The 23,848-nt window shown below is 44.1% G+C and overlaps 1 protein-coding gene across 5 annotated transcripts in view; it reads right to left on the reverse strand.

Moving 5' to 3' along the window:
• The window catches only part of EPB41L5 (erythrocyte membrane protein band 4.1 like 5), a 43,244-nt gene extending 20,776 nt beyond the window's left edge, over window positions 1–22,468 (reverse strand). For 3 of the 5 annotated variants that reach the window (XM_072341298.1, XM_072341294.1, XM_072341299.1), the window contains exons 1-14: window positions 22,200–22,249; window positions 21,450–21,634; window positions 15,567–15,671; window positions 11,486–11,528; window positions 10,315–10,393; window positions 7,899–7,943; window positions 7,562–7,614; window positions 5,585–5,705; window positions 5,084–5,171; window positions 4,380–4,468; window positions 3,705–3,774; window positions 2,823–2,992; window positions 2,186–2,292; window positions 1,676–1,703 (exon numbers count right to left, since the gene is read on the reverse strand). In XM_072341298.1, the coding sequence (XP_072197399.1) occupies window positions 1,676–1,703; window positions 2,186–2,292; window positions 2,823–2,992; window positions 3,705–3,774; window positions 4,380–4,468; window positions 5,084–5,171; window positions 5,585–5,705; window positions 7,562–7,614; window positions 7,899–7,943; window positions 10,315–10,393; window positions 11,486–11,528; window positions 15,567–15,671; window positions 21,450–21,629 (1,178 nt within the window). In that variant the 5' untranslated portion in view covers window positions 21,630–21,634; window positions 22,200–22,249. Of the gene's footprint in view, window positions 1–1,675; window positions 1,704–2,185; window positions 2,293–2,822; window positions 2,993–3,704; window positions 3,775–4,379; window positions 4,469–5,083; window positions 5,172–5,584; window positions 5,706–7,561; window positions 7,615–7,898; window positions 7,944–10,314; window positions 10,394–11,485; window positions 11,529–15,566; window positions 15,672–21,449; window positions 21,635–22,147; window positions 22,250–22,357 lie in introns of those variants that run through there. The other 2 variants (XM_072341295.1, XM_072341296.1) reach the window with 2 other exon arrangements.
• Window positions 22,469–23,848: the final 1,380 nt, after the last annotated feature.

Below are 23,848 nucleotides of genomic sequence, written 5' to 3' on the forward strand. Positions count from 1 at the left end.
TATTTCCACTTCCTTTCCTGACTCAGTCAAGCCCTTCTGATTCAGCACTAAGGCGGGGCATTTTAAAGGCAAAAAATTCTATGATTTTTAGTTAAACGCTCAATAAAACACAACACTGTCAAAACCTCACTTACATGCTGTGAACCATCTGTGTGCTCCATAACCAGCACGCCTCTCATCTAAATTCCACACCGGAGTTTGTCAGAAAGAAAAATCATGAGCTTCTTCTGTATACAGGCCCTAATAGACTGAATTAATACTTCAGCCTTAAAAGCAGCTATTCAAAGTTATATGCACAAAAGCTCAGCAAAGCATCAACAATTTTATGTTTTTTGTTTTCCTACATATTCAAATGTCCATGTTTTTGAGAGATCTAAGAGCACCGACATCCTGTACAATAACTATGCGTGTAAATCTTATGCAAAGCTACGTGTTCAAGAAAAGATTTGAGGCAATTTTCTTTTCCCTTAATGGTTCCAGGATCTTACCACTAATTATTCTTTGGATCGATGATCAGGACAACAGCAAACCAACTTGGCAAACTGACAGTTTAAACAGATCTCTGCCTAACCTGTTCCTTGCCTGCTTCCCAACTTCGCACCTTCTATACTGAGAAAAGGTGGAAGTTAGCACAGAACAGAGCACCTTTAGCAGAAATATTTAAGAAAGCCTTCTGGGCAGTACATTCCCCAGTGCTGAGGTAATGCCGAAGAGTGAAACAACATACATCTTTCATGATGCATTTCAATTAGCAACACTGGAGTGTAGAGTTTCAGCAATGGCATTGATTCCTCTGGAGACTGACATAACAATGCCACACCTACATGCAGATCAGAAGGCTGCTCTTATCAGAAGCAAAACTGCATACGGAGTTTCTCCTCCCACTCTCACAATGACCTAAGCAGCATGAAACTCATGGGAGGGCATAACAACAACAGCATGACGAGAGCACTAATTAATCAGGCCGTCACACGTTTTGTGCAGAGTATATTCCAGCACTCTAATGATAGCCAGTGTTAAAGAGATCTTTCCAACGTCGTGAAAAGGAAAGCCAGCAAACAAGGGGACTTGCCTGTGAAGTCCCAAAGTCAAAGAGACCTCCACTAAAGCAACTGCAGCATTGGTTTCACTTTATATTGCAACTATAGTATGAACTTCCATATTCAGAAAGACTCCAGGCGTAGAGATGAAGCACCTAAAGGCTTCTCAGTGCTGGTTATGACTAATACATAACCATCAGTATATAAGAATGTTCTCAAAGAATGAGCAAATAAATATAAGTACAGCACAGAAGATAAAAACACTTCAAACACATATCTCAATCACATAGCCAGAATAGGCAGATCTCAGCAAGAACCTCGTGTTTTCAACTGGTCTTTTTACATGGCAGCACAAGGAACTACTTATAACCAGCAAGTTATCAGCAGCTTATAATCATAGCTAGTCATAAACAAAGTGTTGCCCTCCAGTAAGCAAAATCTTCAATGCAACAGCAATACAGCAGCTCTGCTTCAAATAGCAGGCTTTGTTTAAAGCAAACAAACAGAAAATCCACAGCAAAACTACAGTTAAGAGGTTAATGCTATTTACATTGAATTAATCTTATAACTACCTGCAGACATGCATTCAAATATAGCTGACAACATCAAAGAGAAAGGCTTAGAATGCATCTTACCTTGTTTCTTCTAGTTTAGCAACGTGTGCTGCAAAAGTAGACATAAAGTGGTAATTAAAAAATTTGTAATTAACCTGTCAGTTAAATACAGAAGCATATTATTAACGCAGTCAAGCACTGACTAAAAGTAGGCAACTAAAGACCAGGTGTTGCATGTATCCCATGTACAACGTGTGAAAAACCAAGTTTTAAATTGCAAAAATAAATAATCTCAAGAGTAAACCAAAGATGTGGATTGAAGCAAAGATCTGCCCAGAGGTCACTCTGCAAGAGGAGCAGAATAAGAGACAAGGTGAGCACCACACGCTGCCGGGCAACACGTTGCACTTTGGACACAAACTCTTGCAGACAAATAGACCTTACCTCCCCAGTAAGTAAAAAGAAACCTAATCCTGACCATTCAAGGGAAACTACAGAAAAATGCCTACATGGAGCCTTTGAAGGATATGATCATCCCCAGAGGAGGTCATAGCAGACTGTACATCTCAAAAAGAAACATCACTACTTTACCTTTCATTTGTAGTGTCCGTCTTGAGTATCTTTTGCTGGGCCTCCTTTCAAAGGATGCCGATCTCCTGGCTTTGTTGGTCTTGGTGGTTTGGTATTCTGTTTTCCCACTAATAGCACCAAGTAAAAAACCAATATGTTCCATCACTTTTTATGATAGAAAAGAGACGCTGTTCACAAAAACATTACATTTCTAACTTAAATTCATACTTTAATAATCAGATCTCTATTCTATTTAAAAAGTCCCCAATTTAACACTTCAGAAAGTCACAAAAAAAAGGAAGTTTATGACACCCTACCCTTCAACCATTTCCCCCCCCCAAAAAGCTGGTACACACACAGAGGCTGAAAATTCTAGGAGAAAATAAAACTTAAGGCAGCTTCATAAAGTTCACAGAGAAAGACGGTAACGAAGCTGAAATGATAACATCCAGGTATTCTAATTCTCATTCTTTCCTCAAGGATTATTTTCCATAAGCATTTTCAGTACATTGCTTTCCTCAGGCTTCTGTAAGAAAAGGGTTTGGCTTTGTTTTTTCCCTGCACTACGTGTTAGCAGGGTGATTGCTAGTTGCAGTTATTCTTGCTGGCCTCACACTACCCACCACTTTCACAATGAAAACCGATGGCCCCAACAGACCTGTACCGGAACCGGGACCCCAGCCGAATGAAGCCTGATCTGCTTGAGCTTTTTTGGACAGGACCTCGGAGCCGGAAGAAGGCGTGATGCTCCACTGCACATTTCCACAAGTGTTTGCAAGCCTTGGGGTGATCCAGTCTAAAGACAAAAGTATGTTCCTGCTCCTTCCCCTTGAAACACACAAAGTACGGTAATGATTTGTAAGAGACTTGGACAAATCGAAGATACAATTACATGCAGGTCAAGTAAAATACTTTTTTTAATAGATACTAACATTTGTGGTGAAAGGAAAATATTTAAGGCAGAAAAATGAACCTTTTTGGAAGATTCAATGAACAAGTGTTCCACTGTCTTAAGCTGGGAATGGTTAGCACCCATAAATTTCACAAAGCTAATCCTGAGTTCAACTACAAATTACAGACACTATTATTATTGTTATAGAAAGGTTAATGTCTATGAGGATAACTTGGTTTCACTTCCCAATCTGATCTCTTTGAATTAACAATGCTCGCATTTTTATCTTCTCAGCTCTGAGCAACTTCTTCCCATGGGAACAACTCTGGCATCTGTCCAAAGAATTCAATCCACTACAAGAGCTACCTGGCCCTTTAAAAAACCTTCTTGCACAATGCATCAAAACCAGTACATCATTTCCAAATTATCTGATCTTCATTAGTTTAATGAGGTTTTAAAAACAGGGTGAGAAAAAAAAGTGATTTAGCTTTTTTATTTCACATTTAATTCCCTTTATTCCTCACAAAAAGTCACAACCGAAAATCTCCAAAGGCATCCATGTTAGTTCTCAAAACTTAAAGATCAGGAGCATATAAACTAGTACTGTATAATCAAGACCGAGATGTAACTAAACAGATTGTTATCTACCTGTTCATCATCCTCAACAACAACAAGAGTGAGTTTGTTCTTCTTGAAGTCAAGTCTTGTTATCTTTGGCCTGCAAGATGAACAGAAAAAACAGGTTATGTTCAGCTCTCTCAATAGCAGCTCACTGAGAGCCAGGTTAGACGTGCTGGTCTGAGTCCTCGTATCTCCCTCCCCGCTCCCTTTTTTATAGGTGGTTTAAGCTTAGGCAGCTGAGCTTCATTATACCATGGATATATTACTTTCAAATTTAACACTTCAGTAGAAACTTTAAAGTAAAAAGCAACTTCCAAACAGTCTGATCTTTCAGAATTAAAGTAATAATTACCTCGACAGCAATGGAGAGACTCTTGCACTGAGCTGGCAAGACACAAATAGTATTTTTGCCACAAAGTGAGTGTTTCTCTGCAAAATTTATAGGGCTGGACTAAACTAAAAGTAACTATTCGTATGATGAAATTCCACTCACCACCTGCCTGCGCATTCTCTATACACAATAAAAGAAAAAGGATTGTTTTTGGATACTATAAAAACAGTCCACAGGCCTCGGAACATTTTTGCAGGTACCCAGTATTCCCACTTCTCTCATATTAAAAAGAAAATAAAAATGAGGTAGTGCAAAAGAAATGGGAGAGTGAAGGTGTAAACTGTATCTCAGTGCACAACTGGAAAGCTTACCAGAAAAACAAACCAATCTTTGTGTCTCCTTCAAAGACAAGAACTCCGGTAGGGGTCAGTCCCAGGCTGTAATCATTGCCATCTCTTGCCTAAGTGCCACAAAATAAAAATCGTGCTCATCTCAGTGTTTGACTACATATCCATATTATCCACTGATTAATACAGCTTATTTGCCCAGCGTTACAATTGAACATATATCTGCTTATTTAGTGCAACAGAGATCTCCAAAGTGTTTCTGCATTCAATGACCTTATGTGATGGATTTTTCTAGATGGCATCGCTTCAATAAGACAAAATAAAGTGGAAAACCCAAGTTTCTTGATTTGTCTTTGTAATGAGGGCTGCCCCTGTGCAGCCCTTCTCCACAGGAGATCAATTTTTACTTGCAGCTTTTCAAGAGGTAACTGACTGGCCATTTTTAATTTACGTACTATGATTTGCACTTAGCTCTCACTTAAAACACAAACAACAGTCCAGAATGCCACGCCAATCACACGCTTAATACACAGCAAACACCTCAGATCTCTATCTTCTAGAAACACAAAATATAAGGTGGAACGCTGATGGAAAGTCACATCACTTGTTACATACTTTAGATCAGTACTGCGCTCCATTTTTCCCCCTCAGAGCAAAACCTGTGTTTAAACACTGGACAAAGCTAACATTACCATTTCAAAAGGTTACCATGCTGTGGTTAAACATACCTTGACTATGTGCATGTCTACACCATACATTTCCAGCCACTTAGCTTTGTTTAAGTAGTTAGTTTCAGCCTGTGCTGGTGTTTGGCCCCTGAAACACATTTTTTGCCGTTAGGTTGATGCCTGAAGAAGCACAGAAAGAAAAAAAACTGGCATATGAAGAAAGAGGAGAAGAAAGCATGAGAGGCTGCGAAAAACCTAAACACTGCTGACTCTCCTTCACTTTCACCAACATGAAGGCCATTTTTGAAAGTCTTAAATTGAAATCATTGAAGCAAAAATTGCTGCATTTCAAGATTGTGCAGCCTCATTGCTTTACTCAGACCTCTGGAAAGCTTCACTTTTCATACTGCATCCTTTTATAAAATATGACAGAAACACATTAGGATTACATTTTTCTATAGGAACAAGAAAAAAAGCATCAGCAGTGTGTTCTTAATACATTCACTTCATAGAAAAATGAGTGCGAACACTTGGATGGCATGCACTGGAAACAACTTGTACCTGCATTCCTTCCACTTGTCGAAGATGGCCAGCTCCATCTCCTCGGTCTGAGTAGGCACAAATCTGAACTCAGATACCAGCTCAGGGACGTGCTCAGCAGGATCGTAGTCTCCAAGTTCAGCTGTAACAGAACAGCATCGTCAAACAGCATCTACCATAAAGACACAATATGAGCAGAAACTTCTGTGTACTTTTCTAGTTCAGATACTGTGTTTCTTTCCGCACTCCTCAGTCCTCCCTGTAATTGCAGTGTCACCTTTTTAGACAGGGTAGTTAGGGACACAAGAAAATAAGATTTTACTGTCTACACAAAAGTCTTGCATTAACTTTACAACATGTTGCTGATAAACCAGTATAAAAGCTATAAGTTGAAGTCATCAACATCCTTGGAACTATTCTTCCTGTAGAAAATTTTCAACCCTTCTGTCATTGATGCCTCCAGTGGGACAACAGCAGACTCGAGTTATAATGTTACTCTGTGTCAGGGTCTCGCCATACAGGAACACAATGTCAAGACCAAACGGCTCACCAGGTGCACGCTCAGCAGGGCAAGAAGTGATGCTCCTTAGGACGTACTAGTCAGTGAGTGTGCTATGTCAAAGTGCAACCCTCTTTCTTCCACAGATGCTAACGAGTCCTGCTGGAAAGACTGATGCATGCCTAAAATGCTGACATCCAGTTAAGAAGCTTTTACAAGGAAGTCCTGATTTTCAGTCACTACATATTCACCCCTCCCACTGATTCCAAGTGGCTTCTTGACATTCAACTTCTATCCAAAAAATATCAGAAGTAATTCTAACTTGGAACTGGAGCTTTCAGTAAATGCGAGTCATTATTCTGTCTGCAAGAAGAAACTATGTTATGTTAGACAGGAAAAAGAAAAGAAAAAAGGAACGTTTTGAAAAGACACAGAAAAAGTCCAATAAACCTTCAAAGTATTCCACAGGTGCACAAACTACACACAACACAATGATGTGCTTCTTGGATTCCTGAACACAGTGGGTACAGTAACAGCCCTTTCGCTCCCCTCCTTCTCTCTTCTTTCCTTTTTGATTATTTTTTCTAAATGCTGACAGAGGAAGTCTGTCGTTCTATAATCATTTACTCCCACTAAAACGCCTGCCTCTGTTGAAAGGAATGCTGTCAAAGCCAGCTCGGGTTCCAGCTGATTTAAATAAAAGTGCACAGCTGTCAGACAGCAAGATGAAAGCCCTGCTGCAGGCCTCACTGCGGAGGGAGGAAAGAACAGACCAGCACGGAAAGAAATGTGTACAAGGCCCAATTAGATCACTTAGATCTTCCAAAAAGTTACACACTGAACCTGTATCTTTAGGCTCTAACGATGCTAATATTTTTAACTACGGATTGTATTCTAACTGTTTTTCTTCCATTCAAAAGAACAGGGGAAAAAGACAGGTATCTTTACAGCTTAACAGCAGCTCTCTACACCTACACGTGATCAGGGCTATTAGTAGCTCCTCCCCTCGAGGGCAAAACATGTTTTGGAAAATATCCGTAAGAGGAAGAATTTCGGTGACCTGGCCCTGTTACCAAACTCCTGCTCACTAAGTGCAACAGTACGCTGCTTTGCAAGATGAATGCTGCACTGAGAATGTGTGCTGCACAAACACATGGCACACCTCCAAATTCCCTTTTCCGTACAGATTCTGGGATGTTTTTGTAGACTCAAACTGGGTTGAATGAGGCCACATGTGCTATATGCTCCAAAAAGGACATGACCCAGATATATCTGGAAATTCAAGCCACCCCTCTCTTGTGGGTTTCTCTGAAAACATGTTTGTTAAGATCACACTATGCAAAATTACACTCGAGAGAGGCTCTGTTTCACATTGGATCACTAATATTTGCACAGAACCTGTTCACTGCATACCAGAAGTATGCAGACTAAAAGAGGTAATAGGAGTACCTACAAAGCTGTTCAGGCAACTTCATCCTTCCCCCCTCACACCTACTCACCTTGCATATTATAAGCTGCCAACTGGACGGCTGTGTCAAAAGGACATTCCAATCTGCCAGAAGAGAAATGCCTAATTAAAACCTCTTCTGGCGCTATTTAGCAGACAACTCATACACCTGACAGTGAGAAACTACAAACATTCCGTATGAAAGTGAAAAAGGATTAGTAGATTTTCACCAAATTAATGAGACAAGTACTAAACTAAATGAGCACGACTCATGCAACAGCAGTAGTGTGCAAAAGCAAAATTCATAGTTATCCAAATAAGGAAGTTTAATAAATCCTATGCTAAGCACAGTGTAGTTGGCCAAAAGACTGTTTATTGGAAATACTTACTTTCCACTCAGAATATCCAGTTTTAGCTGCAGAACAAATAAATACCTGCAGGATTAAAGAAGAAGTCATTAATTAACAGTTCTAACGTGTCACTCAGTCAAGAGAAAGTCAGAGCCTGAAAAACTGAAGTTTTCTACTCTTTAGATAGCTCTTCAAGACAGAAGAAATCACACTAAACGTGCTTCATCAACCGGGTTAGTGTGGCACACATTCCAAATGACATAAATACCAAACTGGAAGTTGTCAGAAGCTGAACTCTACGCCTGCATGGATAAACAAAAAGGAGTATCTATATAAGTTTCATCAGGATCCTACTTGGGCAGCTCAGCAGAAAGGGATGGGAATGCAGGTGACAGCAGGATCGGAGTGAGACAGCATTGTGTCCTGTCAGCCAAAACTGCATTTTGGGGCGTATTCATTCAATACATCACAACCAGATGGTCAAAAGAGGTGATTTTCCTGCAATATTTAGTATTGATAGATTTTATATCACTGCCTTGATTATTTAGTATTGTCCTGCTTGTGTAAACTGGGCAAGCATTAAATTAAAAGCGCTTACCCCCTCTGGTGCGCAGCACCCATCTGCCAATCCAACACCCACAGCCTCCTTTCTGTATTATGGCACATCTTTATGTTAACAACAGAAGCAGTCTCACCAACTGAAAGGATGACTTCAGCAATGGCATCCAGATTGAATTCCACTGCAGTTAAGCAGAAGCTTCGTACAAAGCCAAAGATGATGCTTCTGATTCAGCCCTGATGTTCACTAGGACCATGTGTGTCTTATGTCTGCCCATAACCACATACATGGATGTGAAATTGATGCAGGCAGTTTTTCTGCAGGTCCCTTGGAAATCTGCAACTACTTTGACAAGGCACTCATTATCCAAAGCTGGCTCTACAGAAGGAATGCATTTGTATAGTAGTGACCCTGGATATCCAGAGAATGAGCACAGACTCCCAGTGTGCAGTGGGTGTGACCAATCTGTGCTTATCCACCACACAACACTTACAAACAATTCAAGCACACTTCCCGTGCTCAGGCTGTGTTATGTGACCTCTGGCTGGTGGCACCTGGCAGGAAACCAGCAGAAAATGTGACCAAGCTACACCTGTGGAAGCTGATGACAACAGTCTCCAGCTGTGTGTCCAATCACAAGATAAAGTGGAACTTCTGGAAAGCCAGAGTGCCACCTGTAACCCAGAGCAGCGTTCCTCTTCCCACTGCTGCTCTGTGAAACAGAATCAAGACAGAAGACAGGCGCGCTGCACTCCTGGTCTGGGGGATTAGCTAAGCAGACAGACAGGGTTTAAAAGCCCTCAGGTTTCAGTTCTGTCACACTAAAACCTGTACAGCGAGGTCTGACTGGCAGAACTCAGTCAAGAGAGATGAAAATGTTTTAGACTGGTAGACAGATACTGGTCTGAACTTTTCCTATTGCTATGATTCGTAAAGAGAATTATCTGTCGATTTGGGAGCATAAATCAGGAAGTAAAACGTTCCTCTCAGGTTACCGAGATTTAAACAATTCTAACATGAAGTTATCCAACATGAGTAAGAAGCTGCACAGTGTACATATGGTTGCAAAGGGTAATGCTACTGTAATCTTCCTGGTGGCACTCCGAGGGATTTGGCTGGAGCGCAGATCGAAGATTCACACAGAGATAAACACCAACACCAACTTCACACTCTGAAAAATGGCTGGGGGTATGAAGTGTCTGCAGCTGTCAAGAAAACATAACTTTGTTTTCTTTCCAAAATGGATCATCAGCTGTGGTGACAACAATGTGAAGTAACGTTGTTTAACACAACAGATTTATACAGCTGACAGATGGTAAGTTGTGCTCCCTTTCAAAGCACCCCAAATACGCCCCAGTCCAACGTGAAATGCACACTGTGATGAAGCAGGTAAAATGCTTTCAACAAGAGAATTATCTGCTCACCTGACAGTACAATCCTCCATAGACAGTACCAGTACTGTCAGCCCACCTCAAAACAGTGTAAAACAGCATTTTCTCTCTGTGTAACCACTGCAAAGATTACAGATGCAATGAAACATAACCAACCTTATTTCTACCAAAGAAAAGCCCCAGCTTACAGTTTGGTGCTTTTCTGCCTAAAAAGACAGGATGCCTGCATGCACTACAACTAAATGCATTCAGTAGAATATAGACAAATGATAGCACGTTGGTAAAAACTTCTGCCCACTGCATATAAACACACAGGTTGCTGGAGATGCGTAATGAAAAACAGTGCATAAGCTAATATAGCAAATGCTGATACATTTACCAACAGCCAGGTAAGCCATCAGCTCTATGCAGTTCTCCCAAGCGCTGTTCAAAGAAACACTCACAAGCCACTCTTCCCTGGCCTTTTTTAGGCTCATGGCTGCTCCCTCCACAAAATCCATCTCACCTTGTTAGCTCCTCACGCAGATTGTTGGGCTCTGATGAGTAAAACTTGACACGAAAATGCAGACAATATGGCGGGCCGACTGCAAAGGAGAATTCGTTCAAGACAAAGTTAACGTGTATTGGATGAGACTTTGTTTGTTACACAGAATCACATCTCAGACACTGACTGAAATCAGCGCTGTCCTACCACAAGGTCTTAAGGCAGGAATTTCTCTGTGACAGGGAAGGGCAGGGTGAAAATACACTTAAATATACACACAAAATAGCTGTAGGTGTTACATGTCAATCCAGCAGTCATATCACATTAAGTTGATGTGTCCTGCCAAGCACATGAAAATCTGGGTTAATCCCCACCTTTAGGGGCTCCATCCATCACCAAGAAAGCTGTGGATCTTGGCTCTGTGGTCAGTCCAACCCTTAGATTGTGCACTGTGAGCCTCACCAGTGACATACCATGGCTCAAGGAAGCAAACACTACTGACAACTTTGATCTGTAAATTCCACTGGACATATCTGAGGGGAGATGTAACAGACCCTTCCATGGAACAATCATCATCTCTGGAAACTGAAGAGTTAAATCCAGCAGAAGGAAGGTTTAACAGTTCTTTAAAAACATTCAGCCCTCTGTAGATCCCCGTATCTGACAGTAGGAATTTTCTGCTGGTGCTTCCAAAATGTTTGTTTTACTAATAAGAGCACCACAAATCCCCAGAGACTTCCTGCATCAGACAGCAAGGAAGCTGCTGGACTATATCAGCTGAAATCAGCTGATGTTCCAGATTACCCAAACAGGCCACACTGAGAGTTGTACAGTAGGTAATGACTGGAGAGATGGACTCAGTCTGAGGCGTTCTGGGCTACTGCAAGGGACGGAGGCTCCAAGACAAGTTTTCCTATAGACAGGATAAAGATCTGTGGTGCTAAAGCACCTTCAGCTGCCTCGTCTCTATTTAAACTATAATTAATGAGCCTCTAACATGTTTAATTAAGGGCATTAGATGAAAGTAATATGAGCTATAGAGGGAAGAGGTCATTAAGCAGTGAGCAGCTACACACTGTGTTTTGTCCCTGTGCTTCCTCCCGGAGCACAGCCCCTTTCCCAACTCACACAGTTCAACTCTGCACCTCCTGCTCAGTGTGCGGTTCAAAGAGAAGATGGGAAGGACACTTACTTTTAACTTGTTTTTTGATGCTTTTTGTGTTGTCCAACCAGTGCTGAAAAATAAACGCGCTCATCAATAAGGAGATCTCACAGAAAACAAACAAAATAACCCTGTATTTTAGTGAAGACCATGTTGTAATAACAACTAGTCTATTAAAACAGTCTAATCCAAATCTTTTACAGATTGCCTTCTGAAGTCACTTTCAGTCAATGTTTATAATGCAAATGTTAATAACAGAAACATCTTGATGCACATTATTTAAATCCAACCTTCAAGAACGTATCATCTGTTTAAAAGTATTCCTCCAGTATTTCTTTCTTTCAACTAAAAAATCCACCCTACCCAACCAAAAACTGACCCCACATATCAGTAGTCAGGCAGAGTAGTAATCCAAGGAGGCAGAAAACAACCCAACTTTCTGACTCAGCTGCGATCACTTGGATGTGGAGAGAACAAAGTAAATGCTGTTGTCCTTTGGTCCTCCTTTTTTGGATAAACGATAACTAATTCTAAGCTCTATCCTAGACATGAAGGCTGACTATCCGAAGCCAAAATAATGGCTTAGTTTATACTGCACATAAGAGCATGTGAAAAGTAAGCTGTAGATGACAGGCCACCAGAAACTCCTACACCTATACGTCATGCTTCTATGATTCTATGATTCTAACACACAGCTGCATAAGCTCCTACTGCTTAAGTATTTACACCAGAAATTAAAGTTAGGAAACCAGCACCTCACCAGCAGAAGAGACCTGCTTTGGAGGGCTATCAACACCTGGGCAGCCCACAGCACCTAAGAGGTGACTCAATGCAACAGGAATTCTAGCACACCATGCAATGTAATGGCATGGGCTGAACAAGCTGTCCTGCACCCCGTGTCCTGGGTGCTCACACTGCCCAGGTAACACTGTATCACCACACCAACCCAAGTATCACCTCATACACTCATACAGTCAAACTCCTTAACTAGCAGCATGCCTTCAGTTCAGCTTTGTGCCATGAAATTCAGAGTGGGCCCCAAGGAGGGCAGGAAAGCAACAGGGCTATGAGACAGAACCGGTACTGCCAGGTTGTGATGCCAAGTACAAACCTGTTCCTGCACTCAGAGCAGGGCTGTCACACAGCCAGGATGCAGGGACTGATGGATCAGGTGCAGATCAGAACACCAACTGCTGCCGTGTGCACAGCTGCAAATGCCCTTAACAGTCATTTAAACAGAGTAGCTACAGAAAGCTATTTAAAATGTTATCTAGAATTTCTAAAATAGAGCAGGAACCTTAAAGAGGAATGAAGTAAATATTTACGTCAGCTCTGCTTACAGAGCCAGTAAAATGGAGTTTTGTTTTGTTTTTTTTTTTAAAGAAAATGCTATGATCTCTGTTCCTTTTCCACAAACTCACTTGCTGTGAGAGAACTGACTGACTCCTTCCCTCCACCATAGAATCAGGTTGGAGAAGACCCTAAAGATCATCGAGTCCAACCATGACCCCATAACAACACACACTCTCCACCTGAGGCTTGCAGGTGATTTAGACACAGGATGGGCTGAGAGAGCCTCTGCAGACCACCGGAGCAGCTCTGTGCCTGCCTCATTGCCCTTCTGCTTTCTCTCATCTCCTCCACATTCCAATGCAGGCTCTGCGAGGCCCAAGACAGGCACTGAGCGTCCAATTCTGCTCAAGAGGGCCACTGACTGCAGAGCCTGCTTGGGATGGGGGTGCACGGCAGAAGGGAAACAACTGCTTTCCAGTGGAAGGGAAGGAAGAAAAAAACTCACTGTGTGCATAGACACACACAGACATCAGCAAACAAGATTTACTCCAAGCGATTAAAATGGAATTCAAGTGGAGCTGGTGAAAAGACTTTTCAAGTTCACACTCCGACGAGAGTTTGTTCAAAACAGCCTTCTGCTAAAATCCAGAGATAAAGCTCCCCAAACAGCAGGCAGCACGTGGAACAAAGTACCGGGAATCAATACTGAAACAGCCCATTTCTTCTGAAATAATAATTAAAAAAACACCACGGCAGCAGTTCAAGAAGGCAGGGCAAATAAGTTTTTGTTGCTGTTTTGTTCTTAATTAAGACGGTGAGGCTAAAACCTGTCCCTGTTTGTGGACCTCATGGCTGCATACCTGGTGCAATGCCGTACAGCCCTTTCCAGCATGGAATGCTACAGAAGGCAAAACAGCTGCTGAAGGAACAGAGCTGTGCACTACCGCTCCATTAGGAACAGCAAGTCTTTGATGAGTGCAGCTTAAACACTTGGTAGATTCCTAAGTTCAGCAGTCAGCACTTCCTTACAAGAAACTTCCATATGGTTAAGGGGAAAGCCAAAAGCCCAACAAGTTGTCCCCAACCTTTTTATGTCCCATCACCGAGCATGCTGTGCTGCTCAGCGTCAACCTAAACCAAAGCAGCTCAAATTCACAATAGCCTGTTCCCTTGGCTTCAGCAGGGTTCAGATCGAGCCTGGCACGCTATGAACAAACTTGCAAATACCTCCTTTGCCTCTTACTGTGACGATCCTTAACCACCAGACCAGCAATTAACACGGAAATCACATGAAGAAAGCAATTCTTTCACTTCACAAATGCTTTCAACAAGGATTTGAACAGTCAAGTACGAAACATCAGGAAGAGTTTGTCTTACATTTGGTTTTGTTTTTCTCAGCACATCATAAACTTGAACACTGACCTACTACTCGTCACTGAAGCAGTTCAAAAGAACAAGAAGCATCTACGCATTTGGAATGGTACCCTTTGTAGAGATGCGATTTACTGAACATTCATTTCTAATCAAAACAAGCAGTTTCTCTCCAATTTTCTGGTTGTTTTTTTTTTCCAGCTACCTACACATTGCAAGCTTTTCAGGGTTTTTACTGTTTTTTTTTATACCTTCATGTGCAACCAGCCAGTGAAGCAATATAATTATATTTAAATTGGGTAGCAGAAATCATTTCTTCCTTGTGAGCTAGCGGATAACTGTGTTTACTATGAGACTGGACTCCTGTGCTGCTGATTTAGCAGGTCTGCTAAAGAACTGTTGACAAGTCACTTGGTAGACCCTGCCTTTGTTTCCAGGAGGTTTTCTTCGTGCACCAACCGTGTTTCTACCAGAATGTGCCAGCTCCTCTGTGCAAGAAAGCAGCTGCCCCTGGCAGTGCTGCTCAGCTCTTCTGGCACAAAGCAATCCTTCCTTCTTTGTTACACAGCAAGTATCCTCCGTGCTCAGTTTAAACAGACCACAGCTTCTACCGTGCCTCATACATAACTAAGAAAAGTAAACAAAACTTCAAACCACTTTGTACCTGGTACAGGGAGAGCTATCAGATATTATCGGGGCTGTCTGGACAGGAAGCAACGATTTGCTGGACAAAAGTGAGCCATAAGCCACTCCTCAGACAGAAAACCTTCACAGGTTTTGCAGTTTCAGGATGAACTGACATGCGACAGTAAAACAGTGCAGGCCAGCAGCTCAGTGCACAAGTTGTGCCATCAGTTACAACTAACCCACTGTGAAGCCCCACAGGATCCAAAGGGCTCACAGCAAATCTTCAGATGCCACAAGTCAGAATATCTATAAGCAAATTACATCTTTTCTGAAGTGGACAAATAGATGCAATGGAGCCATTCACTAACAATACCTACTATCATCACCTCTGACTGTGCATGCTTAACACAGCTAACACACCTTTATAAATATAAAGTGGTGTGCAGCAGACTGCCTTCTAATTTCTGTAGACAGTAGGTATGCATGGTTCTCAATAACATCCCCCTCCTCAGCACAACAGTCTTTTCCTCCTTAGAGCTACACCTCCCTGCTCTGTATGAGGCTGACACCCAGCAGCAGCCAGTCCCTCTGGTCATGGAGTTTGCTTTGGGTGCTGAAGAGTCAAATGCTTCCCTCAAAAGAGGAACACACAATGACACATTGAACACAAAACTTGATCCCAGTAATTCTGAAGAGAAGCCATCATGCTTACAAACACACACAGGTACACTAGGATGTTCTAACATAACACACAGCTTTGGTTTTCTTTTGGCTTTTTTGTCAATATTACAGTTTAACATTGAGCTTGGCTGCTACTCACCGCCACTTGTGCAGAATCCATGAACCTTAATCCAAAGTAGTCGCTTTCTATGAGGTCCAGATGATACATGATCTGCTCAAACAGGAGCTGGCCTTTGGCTTTTTTCTGGAAAGACAGAAAGATTTAATAGCTACTGCAGAATCTACCCTCTGATCTAGGTATGCTTTACATCATAACCATGAAAGCAACGTGACTCTAAAATTAAGCTTCCCAGAATATAATCTGGAAGAGATTTTTCTCTCCCATTTTGTGCTGCTGATTTTTCTGAATGCCAAACACACACCCCATGAGAAGCATCCATAATATCCCCATGTGCCACGTATAATGTCCTTATTTGGAAGGTATTCACGTGGACTCGATAAGGCTGACAGTATTAGAACATCATTTAATCACCATCCCTTTCAGGCTTTCCTTATCCATTGATAAGGAATGGGAAACAGAACTAGTATCACTGACGATACCCAACACAGTGGAACATTTTCAGAGTGAAGTGTAGGAGAAGTTGCCGAAGAAATTACCAGTTTGCTGTGTAGGCAACTCCCGAGTTTTGAAGCAGATAGGAAAGCTCGCTGAATTAGGATATAGCATTCCATTAGCAAGTGCTTCTAATGACTGCCAGGAAACAGTCTGGGGCAAGGAACTTCAACAAACAGTACTTAAGATAAGGCATTTACATAAAGCTTGCAACTTGTAGCTGCAAAAAGCCACTGCATATGCTCATACATAATTCATGCAAAAACCTTAGCTCTAGTCCCAAGTAAACACCGCTTTGAGAGTGATGATCTACAAAAATCAAAAATTAATGAAGTCTTTTTAAAGAGAAAGCACATAAATAGCACTATGCAGCTTTGATAACACGTGCATTGTTCATGCTAAGAACTCCTTCATAATAATGCTCCGAGAAAAAAAGTACAACTATGCTGAGATGTACACCTCATCCAGCTCACTCAGGGCAAGTTTATCTGTTGATGTGAAATAAAGTGCTTTCTGGATGTGAAATAAAGTGCTTTTTGGACAGCAGCAGATTTACTAGACAGCAGCAAGACTCCCCCAGCAGCAGCCTTAAGGCAAACCACCTGTGTGTACAAACATCTCCTCCACGATTTGAGTCAGTGATGCCCATCTGCAAAGGGAAGGCACTGGGCTATTGAGATGCTCCTGGTGCACGTTATATTTTCTTCTTAAGCTCAAAATATACAGATGGAAGTAAAATTAAATCATCGTTTGCAACAGCAAAACGAGAAGAAGGCTTAATCTTGCACAAAGCATTCTGCGCCCGATTTAAAACTGAAAGGACATTTCCAACTTACTTTGCAGAATATTTTAGATTCTTCTCTATTCTGCATTAAGTCACTCTTTAGGACTGTCGTTAACCATTTATCCCAGCCAAATGCCAAGGCTGATGTCCCTCCTGGGGACAGGCAATGGAGCAGCTTAACTCAGAGCTGGACTTAATGCACACACCACCTCAGGAAGCAACAAGTGGAACGCACACCCACACGCAGGTGATTCCCTGCTGCAGCTCACCGAGGTGCCAATCTCAGCAGCCCACAGAAGGTTCATTGGGGGTGGGCTCGGAGTGAATAATGCAGGAGAGCGGCTCCCAAGCAGCGGGGGGAGGTTTCCAGGGCCGCTGGCTGCCTTCTGACTTAAATCACCCAGTTGTCAGCACAGAATTAATTATGCAGCACTTTGCATGTGACTGAAACCCTCAGCCGTGCGTTCGGTGTAGGTCAGCAGAAGTTTCACACGCTCTCCAGCGTTAAGTTCAAATTCTTCAAGGCTTATTGAAGTCCTCCTTCCTTATTCCATTTTCAAAGACGCAGTGAAGATACACTTCCACTGTGTGCTCTGGTGGGAAGTTCCCCTAATTCTCAATGTAAATGACATTTGCACCTGGCTGTTACCTTCTGCTCTTCCCTTTTCTCCCCTCCTTCCAGCAGGGCTCGGGTTGCTCTCACAGGACAAATATTTTCAGCTCGCTTAATGGTTGCCAATGAACTACTGCTAACCACTCCACTAACAGGCAGTGCAGCCAGGGGAGCTGATTTTAACACCCAGCATCAAGCCCCAAATGCTGACCAGAGGGGCTACCCCTAAGCATCCAAAATGTCATCATCTAAATATACACAAACAAACGCTATTTATTTGCTAACCATTTTTTGCCAGCTGAGATGTAGTTTGAGAATTTAAAACCTAGCCTGCCACAAAGCTAAGTTCTCCAGCATCTGGCATTACTGGATTTTCTCCTTCAGCAGTATCTGTATCACAGAAAGCAGTCTGTATTTCATACTCACAGCCACAAATACTCAGCAAGGAGCCACAGGTATTCTACAAGCTTAGAAAACTGGACTGGATTATTGAGTAAAAACAACTATCACAACACATCTCTGATCTCACAGCTGGATCAGCACAGATCATCCATCCCCCTCCACACAAAAGCCAGCAGCACTGCTAGGAGTTCACTGCCACGTTCTGTGGCACTCCACATAGATTCAACTGCTTACAAGGATGGACAGTGACAGGACAAGAGGGAATGGTTTTTAACGGAGACAGGGGAGGTTTAGGTTAGATATTAGGAGGAAGTTTTTCACTCAGAGGGTAGTGACACACTGGAACAGGTTGCCCAAGGAGGTTGTGGATGCCCCAACCCTGGAGGCATTCAAGGCCAGGATGGATGTGGCTCTGGGCAGCCTGGTCTGATGGTTGGTGACTCTTCACACAGCAGGGGGTTGGGACTGGGTGATCATTGTGGTCCTTTTCAACCCAGGCCGTTCTACGATTCCATGATTCCTTAATTTTAAATGATCACCACAAGCACAGCCCTTTAAATCTTATTTTGTGAGCATCACTCCAAAGCCATGAACAGCTCGGCTAATTCCTACAACTCTACCGTGCTCTGCAGCTGGTTCATGTAAGACCCTTCCTAGCTGGGAAAAAATGGAGCTCCTTCCTTCTGCCCCAGCGATAAGTGGTGTGAAGCTCACGCTCCCCGTTCTGAATGCAGTGAGGTGACAGGAAATAGCACACATAGCACTGAGACTCCTAAATCATTGACACAGCTGAGAAATGCATAAATTCTTCCCAAAGAATTCAGTCTACGTACTGCACACGGCTGTAGCTTTGAGGAATAGTTCAAGTTAGGCAACTTTGTAATTAGAACGGACAGAAGAAATAGAAAAGCAGACAGATGAAGGGGCTTGACAGGCACCACAGATAAGATGAGCGGACAAAAAGCAGGGTTACTGCCCCAGTCCTGGCTCTGCTTAATAAATTAAGCACAACTGCTTCATTTACAACACGACCCTTCTGTTTCATTGTCACTATTTGCCAAAACATCAGCCTCTGCTCCTTAAAAAGGCTCTGAAACATGCTTGGCTTACACAAGAGGCCACAGGGAACATTAGTGAAACAGAAATCCAGCAGTCACCAATGCAGTCAGCCCTAAGAACAGCCACAGTTCCAGAACACTGCTCTTTCAGTGGCACATTCTTCACAAAGCTACAGCTAAACAAGCACGTTAAGCCAGCATAAATCTTACGCCGTCTCTAAGTGCTTCTTCACCACATTTGGGGAGGCACACGGGGAACCAGATTGGAGAACGGCTCCAGCTGGAAGCAGAACAAAATCACATTGATTATTTTTCACAGAGTTTTCTTGCCTGAACTTACTGCCTGGCTGTTAAAGAACCGCACGTTTGTTCTGCCAGAGGGGCACAAGGAAACAAGGACAAACGCAATACAGAAAGCAACATCTTCTTTCACTGCAGAAAGCAACACTTCTGGCAGCAGCCAGTCATGCCAGCATCAAGTGTTTCTGTACCGTGGGTTAACAAAGGTGAAGCACTGGCTCCTGCCAAGCCAGCTCCTTCTCCAGCTGTGAACTAACTTGTTTGCTGAATGATTCAGTCTTAGGAAACACTTTCTGTTATTTATTTTTTGGGGGGTAAGATGGTTTTGCAGAACTGAGTTAGACAATAGCACTACGCACCACTGAACTGGCAGATCCCAGGGAGCCTGAGTAAACAAGAGCCCATTCTAAACCAAACCTACTGCCAAAGTAACAGAACCAGTCCTGGAAAATGCCTCAGCTCAAAGGGGCCGATTATTCTCACAGAAAGTTCTCGTAAAAGGGGAAAAAAAAACCCCACACACCTCCATATGCACGTGTGGGCTTCCCATTTAGCTTTAGATTTTAGAAAGAAATACTGTTTCTTCAGGATTTTGTACCTTCCACTCCTCCCTCTTCCTGCTCCCAATTCAACTTCCAAACACGAACAATGTGAGACATGGTCTGAAATTAAACACTGACTTCTAATTTATTGTATTTTAATCACCAAAGGAACTAGTGTGTCAGCCACTGACAACACACTGTAATTATGGCACCTGACTATGCAGATTAAGCTTGTTTGCTTACTGTTACTCACGAACCGAGATGTTCCTGGACAAGGCTTTCTGTTGGCTTACAAAGAAAAAGGCAACAGTGCAAAAACAGTGACTGTTTCCTGCAGAAAAGAATAGTTACCACTACACCCTGACCTAAGTTTACAGCCCAGATGGGAGGTCATGACTCCTCTTTAGGCGCAATTTATGCTCCTTGGAGCCTCAGAAATGTTGTTACAGGCGCCTAACAGAGCCAGCTTCAGCCCCAAAGATTCCTATTCTGGTTATGTGGCGACGCTTATTTAAACCCGAGTACTTTTTAAGTGCAACTCTTGCTATAAAGTGTTTGTGGGCATTCCTGGCCTCAAATCAAACATCCTAGGCACTAAGCAGCACCAGACACGTCCATTACACTGCTTCAGAGATGGACAAATCAGTTTTATTACCCTCTAAATGCCTGTCCATACGGCCTCTTGGCAAACAGATGCCCAGCTATTCCTTGCATGCTGTGTTACTCAGGTTTTTGGATAGGGCAGGAGCCCACAACACTGCTCAGTGCCCCTCTGGGCTTTCCTTAGGCTGCCTTGCTCTCAGTTCTAGAAATGTGCTTAAAGTAAGGGAGAAAAGGAAAGAAAAATCATGTTAATGATGGCTGCTCTGCATGCTCTGTCCAGCCAGCAGTTCCAGCACCAGCACCACTGCTGTTAAAGCCAAAATCCTACTGAACTGCTCAGAAGGCCTCTCAGACACACAGCTTCCTAACTGTGCTATCTGAGCTCTGCACAAGTAACCAACATGTGGAAATGGAAAACCTGAGCACAAGGCTCCTGTTGCTACTGCTTGTCCTGTGGACTGCACCCAGGTGTATCATTAAACACAGACACGTGCACATTAAGGGAGCCTTAGAAATGCAAACCAGCGGCTAACACCTCACTCCCAACAAAGCACTACATACAGCAAGGGCTGTCTCATAGCAATCTGCCCTGGGGAGAAGAAGGGAATAGAATTCTTCTTGTCCCCTCCCATGCTAAGGATAAGAACTGCATACACAAAAACAGCCCAGCGAATAATTCCTGATACTCCAGTGGCTGGCTACGCAATGCATTCAGTCAAGGACTACTAAGTGCCTTCTAAGACCATAGAATCATTATGGTTGGAAACGACCTCTACGATCATCTCATTCAACCGTCAGCCCAACCGCACCATGCTCACCAACCATCCTCCTCAGTGCCACATCTCCATGGCTCTTCTTAAACACCTCCAGGGATGGTGACTCCACCACCTCCCTGGGCAGCCTGTGCCAATACCTCACTAACTTGATCATGACGGTTCTCTTCCAACTCAAGACATTCAATGACTGTTTTCACGCCCACTGACATAGCAGAACTCAAGGCACAAGGCTAACACAGTAACAAACAGATGCCCCCAATCCAACCCACAAACAGCAAGAAGCTCTTCCAGCTCAACACAAGCTATCAGCAGAACCGTCCCAGGGCCGTACCGGCAGGTCCACGCTGACGTCGGTGCCGTCCAGCAGAGCCACCCGGCAGGTGATGACCGACCTGGCGTCTCCTGCTGCGGGGATGTGGGTCGCAGCCCTCTGGGCCTCCCGCAGCCGCTCCCGCTCCGCATGTCTGCGCATGGAGCGGCGCCCCAGCGTCCGGCGGAAGAAGCTCAGCATCTCGGCTGGGAAATGAGAGAAGAGGCTCGGGTTAGTTTGTAGTGGGAAACAGACGTAATAAGCGTGACTCGAACTGCTTAGAAAGCACGGGAAATAAAGAGGCGTTAGGGACCGAAATTTCCCTGTTGGCTGTAGGAAGCTGGGCTAGGTGACCTGTAAGGGTCCCTTCCAACTCAAGTGCTCCTATAAAGCACCAACGGGGAGTCTCCGGAGCTGCACACAGCCGCGCTCTGCTGGACGCTCGAGCTTGTAGTGCCTGCCGGTGACTCCCGGAGGACGTGCAGCCGTGCAGGGCACAGCCCGGCGCCGCGCAGCCCGTGTCTGACACCGAACGCCTTCACGAGACGCAGCGCTGCGCTCCGAACCAGAAGAGCAAACCCGGCGCTCACACACCGCAGGGTTTTACGCCGATCTTATCGCAGAAACCACCCCCGGCCGGGCGGCTGGACGCAGGAGCTCGCAGCCCGCGGCCATCGCGCCCACCTCCGCGCGGCGGTGAGGCCGCTCCCTGCGCTCACCCCGCGGCCCGGCGCCCACCTGCCGCTTCCCCCCCAAGGCCGGACCCCTCACCTGGCGGCGGCGTCGCGCCGGGGCCGTGCGGCGCGGCGGCTGCTCGGGGCCCGGGGCGGGCCGGGAACGGGGGGGCGGGCCCGGCAACATGGCGGAGCGATGCGGGAGGACCTCCGGCGGGCAAGCGCCATCCGCGCCCGGCCGCGTTACTCACTCACCTGCGGGCTCCCGGCGGCGGCTCGGGGCCGAGGAAGGGACGACGCGACGACCACGGCGGGAAGCGACGCGCGGTGAGGACGGACGCGGCCACCGCCCCTTGGCGGGGTGGAGCCGGGGCCGCCCCCGCCCCGAGCCGCCAGGTGGTAGCGGCCGGCGGGGCGCGGCGGGGCCGGCCAAGAGGCGGCCGGGTGGAGGGAGGGAGGGGGGAGCATGGGGACAGCGAGAAAAGGGCTGGAGAGTTAAAGTACTAAAGCACATCTTTATTTTGCAATTAAACAATTAAGGTCCACAAGTAAACTATATATATATTTTCAAGTCTGTACCCAGACAACTATTTGTCAACGGAAATTAAATATATCCACAAAATATGCATAACAGGTTCGTTGTGTTTGTTTGTTTTCTTCACATAATAAAATGAGATTTTACTTAAGACTGAAATAAGACCTGTTAATGTTAACTCACGTATCGATGCTGGGAACTGCTGGTTTTCGGTAGGATGTCGCTGTGTCACTTAATGGCAAGGAATTCCGTTTAATCAAACTGAGGACAAATGCATAAGGCCCTTAAAGCATACAGCAGCTGCAGTGACAAAAGCTGAATCCTTTTCACTTCGTCCAGTGTTGACCCATTTCAAGTTTCCATCGTTCTCAATCTGTTGAAGCCCAGGAGTGGGTGTATTTTAGTGTCCCCCACAGCCTTCATGTCTATAGGCAGAAATCTGCTCATGGGAACGGAGCCCCCCGTCCTGCCGTGCTAACAGGGCAGCAGGCAGCCTTACAGCTGAAGCTCTCCAGCTCCGAGGTGCCCTATTCAGACCCATCCCTCCTTGGGATGATGGCGCAGAGATGCTGAGAGCCGCAGCAGAAGCGGATGCTAATTGGCAAAAGGAACTAGCAAGAGATATTGCCACCATCTGATTGTTTATAATAGTGATCTAGGTAATATTCTTCCCTTTGGATTTACAGAGTATTTAGCACCTGTTACAGAAATGGAAAAAATAAAACCCTAACCTTACACAAAGAGCCCTGCCAAACTGAATGGTGACAATGGGATTGCTGGCAGACGAACCAAACCAAAAGGACCGACTTCTGAATACAACGGATGCAAGAAAAGCCTTAGTTTTCTTACCTTACTTTTCCTGCAATGGGTTGTTGCTGCGATGCCCTGCCGTACTGTGATCACTGCACTGGACAGTGTATAGTCTGCTCTTTGTGGATATACTCTCCTTAGAGAAAACAACTTAATGTAAACAGGGTTGAAACCCCTTAGTCTTGTCTCAAGCCCCCAGACCAGGCAGAAAAGGATGACATCACCTTTAAACTTCGTTGTGCATTACTTTTGGTTATCAAAATCCAAAGTAAAACAAACAGACAAACAGATTTCCAGGCAAATGATCTAACGTTAAAAACAAGGCTTAGCAGAAACATCTAATGAGAGATCACAGATCGGTGTACCAGTACCCTGTATTTCTATTTGCACTTTTTGGAAGT

Source organism: Excalfactoria chinensis, chromosome 7, assembly GCF_039878825.1.
Source record: "Excalfactoria chinensis isolate bCotChi1 chromosome 7, bCotChi1.hap2, whole genome shotgun sequence".
NCBI lineage: Eukaryota > Metazoa > Chordata > Aves > Galliformes > Phasianidae > Excalfactoria > Excalfactoria chinensis.